The following is a 6000-nucleotide window of genomic DNA, read 5'->3' on the forward strand; positions in this document are numbered from 1 at the left end:
CAATAATGCATCTAACTTGTGTTTTGTATTTGTTATTTTAAATTTTATAATTTAATTATTTTACAGATCTACGAATTGAAGAAACAGATGTTGAGATTATCACTGCACAAGTTTAAAAAGCAATTATTTTATCTTGGTTTTACAAGGGTGCATCATCATTTCTATGGAATGTATTATGTAGTATAAGTTGTAAAAGTTACTTTTATTTCATCCCTCCACCCTTTTATAAACCCTCTTCCCATTTTCCAAATGTTTAGTTTTCCAAAAAAAGAGAAAAAACGACTCTTCAAACATAAAAGAGAATGCAGGAGAACGACTAAGTTAGCAATGTTGAGCTATTCCTCGAACTTATGTTGTCTAGAAACACTTCTAAGTTAGTACTGTTAAGTTTACCGTGAAAGTTATACTTTTTAATTCCGTTTTATAAGTTATGAGCACATGCTTCTTAAAAATAAAAAAAAATATTTAAGAACGGATGATCCAACAAAAAAAAAAGTGAAAAGAAAATCAAATGCCTCGAAACAGAAAGAGAAACAATTTCTTGTTCTGTCCATAAATAGAAAGTAACATATGCACTGTCAAAAAAGAAAAGAGAATGATTGTCGGAAATTGACCGTTGCTTTGCTTTCATTTCCCATGAACGTTTCGTAGAATAGTGGCGTCGCGCGCGGCACTGCGACGTGTGGTGGCTTCGTACCCAAGCCCAAGGTTACAAGTTGGCTGGATTTCACATCACATCACGTTCTGAAAATTTCTGATGACTCGGCCCCTCGGGGATTCCGTTCGTACGGTGGCTTCGTATCCAAGCTCCCTCTGCTTCCTGTTCCCCTCAATTGATGAATGAAAAAAAGAAGAGTAGAGAACGAGCGGGCCAATAGCCCACCAAAGCATGGCATTCCGGCCCAATAGTCTACTCTTTAGCCCATGAAGCCCAACAAAATACTCTAGACCGTTCGGCTCCAACAGAGCAAAGCCCATCTAGCATCACCTCGAGCCCACACCGACCATGACACGTAAACCAATCCAGAGCCTCCCTGTCCCTCCTCCGACTCCGACCCAACAGGAAAGCCTGGCGTCCTCTTTTCCGCACCATCGCCGCCCCGACTCGGCGTGGGCGAGACGTGGATCTCGGCGGAGGAGACTCCGACCATCGCTTTCCCTGTCCAACCATGGCGGCCGCGGACTCCGACTCCACCTCCGCCTGCCCGCACTGGTAACGCTCTCCCTCCCTCTCTTGCTGGCCGCCTCCCTCGCCTTCCCAGCGCCTCCGCTTACCCGCCACAGGTCGATTCCTTCGTCCGCCTCCGCCATGCCGACAGGATAGGGTTGGGGTCGTCAACCGCTGCATATTTACGACACTGATTTGTTCGCATGCGTCGATGCTTGGCTTATTTTGTGATGATTAATTACACATGACATGATATGCGACGTGATTACTGTTGCTCTGTGGATTAGCTTCTGCAAATTGTCGAACAAGAGTACATTTCCTGTATCGTATATTCGTATCAGGTACTTGTATTGTATGATTACCGGTTTACCACAATGTCCGGGGTATGGTTTTTAGCCAGCTGTACATTGTTAACTGTGAAGTTTGTGATTCTCCCCATGCTCTTTATTTAGTCAGCTGGGGTTAAATATGTTGATTACTGACGATATTTCTCTGTTTATATTCTATAGTCAGCGGGAGATTCCATCTTCAAACATTGAATTGCACAGCGCGCACTGCGCTCGGAACCTTCAGAAGTGTGAGCATTGTGGAGATATGGTTCCGAGGAAGCTTATGGATGAACACTACGATGAAAACCATGCTCCGGTATCGTTCCAAACTCTAAGCTTCTCTCAGATTCATTGTTTGGTGCCCCCTAATCGTTTTCACTGTCACTCATGATTATAATATTGCTGAAGTTTAAGTGTTACATTAAGAAGCACAGAAGCCTGCATTACTGTTTAGCTCCTTTTTTTTCCCCTGAGTTATTATCTTACTCTAAAGAAGCTGCTACATTACATGAACGCATATTTACAATCATTATGACAGCAAAAGGTAAAGTTGCTTTAAACAGTTATCACAGTTTCTTTATATGCTTATGGCAGGCAACATAATTTCTTGTGACCACTAAGGTAACGTAAACAAATGAAAGTGTCTTTGTCAGCCACTAAGTTAATGTAAATTGTAGATAAATTAAAGAGATGGCAATAGATGTACGTCCTCCTGTTTTTTTCTTCCAATTTTTACCACCTCTTAATTTACTAGTTCATCTTCATCACTAATCTTATTACGGATACAGATGAATTGCTCACTTTGCAAACACACAGTAGAACGTGAGATATGGGATCTTCATACAGGCATACAATGCCCACAAAGGATGCTCGCATGCCAATACTGTCAGTTTGAATTGCCTGCAGTCGATCTTTTTGAACATCAGGTATGGATATATCTCACATGGTAACCTATTATTCAAGAAACTAGTTTTGGATACAGTTCTCAGTGTTATAATTAGGGTGGGTTTGCTACAGGATGTGTGTGGAAATCGAACAGAATATTGTCAAAGTTGCAGGAAGTATATCAGACTTCGCCAATGGATTGGACATGAACTCCAGTTCCATACGATTTTAAATGCTGCATCAGAACTTTCAAGGTAACTTTCCAACTGATTAGTAACTCCAGTTCCATACCTTCAATTTTCAAGACAACATTCAGCTACATTGGTGTTATTAGTGACTTGGAACTCCCACTGTTTGAAAATATAAGGTGTTTTGGTTCTGTGCCAAGTCAGAACTCTCTGACTTTGGCCAAGTTTATAGAAAAATGTTTTACTGCAATAACAAATAAATGCACTATCAAGATATATTTCGGTGGTGGATTTTAATGTAACTGGGGGTGTTTAGTTCCAAAAAATGCAAAATACAAAATGCCAACTACTTTGGAATGATGGAATGCAAAATGCCAAAATTTTTAGGGTCATGTTTAGTTCCATCCAAAATGCAGAATTTATTGCCCTCATGAGGGCCTCTTGAGGCTCATTTTGGTTTTTTTTTTTGGCCTCCTGAGGCCAAAATCCAAAATGGAGAATAACCACCTTTTTGCCAAAAATTTTGCATGGTATTTATAAGTTCCATTTTGCAAAATGATGAACCAAAACCCGAATTTTTTTGGAATTCTAGGGGAACTAAACACCCCCTAATTTGAAGTTGCACCTTACATTTTGGAATGGAGGACTAGCATTTAACCTTTCAATATAGTTTTCAGCAAATAAACAAACTATGTCTTATGCTTAGTGATTCCTTCATTGAATATCATTTGCATATACATGGATTACGTTTAGTCTGACATCAAGCTTGTCCTGTTGCCGTAGCAAGTGGCAACTAATAAATGACATTTTGAGTGAATCAAAGCCAATTAGTCTGACGGCAAGCTTTTACTATTGCTGTAGCAACTAGCAGTGATAAATAGCATATTCTGAGAAAATCAAGCTTACCTTGTGATATAAATTTCAGTGACAGGACTCCAGCAGCAGCAGCCGAGCAGCCAGTACCAAAGCCAGCGCGACCTGCTACTGGTTCACTTAACAAACAACTGCTCTTGACGGTTGCAATAACTGGAGTTGCAGTTTTGATTGGATCAATACTGTACCAAAGTAAGGGGAAGTAGTTCTGGGGGATAGTAATTTGACGCCCCTTGATGTATAAATTCCCTCATAAGCAAGAGTACAGTTTAGATCCAGTTGAGGAAAACAAAAAAAGAAGAAAAATGGAGAGAGTACAGCTGAAATGACAACAGTTATGAAAGGACCGATGAAACTAGGTTCTGTGGTCGTTGTTCTTTGTAAATGGTAATTTTCCCATTAAACTTGTGGGCATTGGTAATCTATGCAAAAAAAATATGTTCTCGTTTACAGCCGCAAGACTTGAAATATCAAATATCTTATGGATTCATGGAAAAACTGTGACGTACGGTCAGTCAAAATAATATGCCCTAATACATTTGTTTCGTTTTTTTTAAGCTTTTTATTTCATTTTCTTCTGCAAGAATGTAAAGCTGGCAGCAAAACTTCAGATGCAGGTAGGAACTCGTCTCCATCTGAAAGATTACTACTAGTTTCAGAAACTTTCAGGAATCTGTTATCGTGAGTCATCTAGCAAGGACTCTATTGCCCCAATAAATAAACCACAAATCTATGATTTTGTCCTTGTCGCATTTGCAAAAGACGCGTCATCCCCTTGCATTGCTAACTATCTACAGCTGCTTTTCTTCTAATTTTTTGCTTTTCTCAAGTGACTTGCAGTGAATAGTCCGTAGTTGGATGGTTCCATATCACTAATTTTGCCAAATTGCTTGTCGTAGAAGCCCCATAACTCAAACCTGTTTCAGAACCCCAAAAATAGAAAAAAGAGAACAGTGTCGAGAATTAGCATAGTTGCATACATTTATTAACATAAAACAATAAATGTTGGTCTATGTTTATGACATTATTATGTTGGTTTATGTTGATAACATTATTATAGCAAGTTCTTCACAAGAAGCAATAGATGCTCTTCTCCAAACAACTTGATGTTCGGTTTTTTATTAGCTCTGCAGATCAACATGCAGACGGATTTACCAATTTGCACAGGCGTTTTTCAGAACGGTCAACGCTAGGGGCCAATGGAAATGAATCTTCCACTGGTGGTTAACAGAGAAATCTGATTTTTAGTGGCAGTTTCGGTAGAAAAACCGTCTGTGCAAATCCATTTACAGTGAAATTGTGTTTCCACTTGCGGTTCTTAAGTTGGGCTCGTTGATTTCTTTCCACATACGCTCTTCAATTGAAATCACCTGTAAAAAAAGAATTGCCACCACCGGCGTAGAGTTTTTCTGTATTAGTATTCAACAGTTGACATCCTTCAAAAACAATCTCAACTTAGTGACGATGTTATGATTGTGGGTGGGTGTTAGAATTAGGCATTAGTCCTAGTTAAGGATAGCTAGGATCTGTTGTTATCTTTCTTTCCTTTTGTATAAGATTGTTGTGATCTCTTTTTCTTTGCTTGTAAGTCAAGCTATTGTATCTTGTCTCTAAGGCCTTGTTTAGTTCCAAAAAATTTTCAAGATTCTTCATCACATCGAATCTTGTGACACATGCATTGTGCATTAAATATATATTAAAACAAAAACTAATTGCACAGCTTATCTGTAAATCGTGAGACGAATCTTTTAAGTCTAGTTACTCCATGATTGAACAATGTTTGTCAAATAAAAATGAAAGTGCTACAGTGTCGAAATTCAAAAATTTTTACGAACTGAACAAGGCCTAAGTTATACATGCCACAGTATACCACGCTAAGGGTTGTTCTTAGCTACATAAACATAAAGCCACGGGTCTGAGAGAGCATCACGTTCTACCAAACTTTACACTGATTTCACGGTTAACCACGAAGGATGGATCTGGACTAGCCATGCTTATTCTTTATGAAAGTGAACTTCAATTCTTAGGGTCCTGTGTGTGTGTGATATATATTCCAATCATCGTCTGAAGGATATATAATGGTATTCTTTTTATAATTACTATAGATGCTCTATGACGTTTGATTTTTTTTCATTAATCGGGGATGTAATAATGTGTTCCAGCCTGTCTACAACTTGTTGTGTCAGACTATATGTCTATATGATCGAGTCTACTCCGTAATATATATATGTTCCTCTGTGCAAGCGTGATATACCAGTGAAAAGGGGAGCAGCGCCATGCCCATGCATGCATTCAGTTTTCTCTAAACATATTCACGTAGCGACACAAACGAAGCACCAGTTCTTCACAACAAATTGGTCAAGTACACATTTCGAAAATCCTTTGTTTACATAATTTCAAAAATCCTTCTTTGTAGCTACAAGACACTACAGTACATGATTACAGAATATGGGTTTGTTTGGTTTTCTTGCTAATTTTAGCCAGCTAAACTTTAATCACTTTAGTAGCTAAATTTTCAAACACTAACTTAAAAAAAACTAAAATAGTTTAATTTCAC

At 38.6% G+C, this 6000-nt stretch overlaps 1 protein-coding gene across 1 annotated transcript; it reads left to right on the forward strand.

The window, feature by feature from the left end:
- On the forward strand, window positions 1036–3977 carry LOC8073132 (XIAP-associated factor 1). The gene is made up of 5 exons (XM_002461104.2): window positions 1036–1213; window positions 1678–1813; window positions 2286–2423; window positions 2515–2636; window positions 3496–3977. Exons 1-5 carry the CDS (start codon window positions 1170–1172, stop codon window positions 3647–3649), a joined length of 594 nt encoding a protein of 197 aa, XP_002461149.1. The 5' UTR covers window positions 1036–1169; the 3' UTR covers window positions 3650–3977.

The sequence above is a fragment of the Sorghum bicolor genome, chromosome 2 (assembly GCF_000003195.3).
Source record: "Sorghum bicolor cultivar BTx623 chromosome 2, Sorghum_bicolor_NCBIv3, whole genome shotgun sequence".
NCBI classification, from domain to species: Eukaryota; Viridiplantae; Streptophyta; class Magnoliopsida; order Poales; family Poaceae; genus Sorghum; species Sorghum bicolor.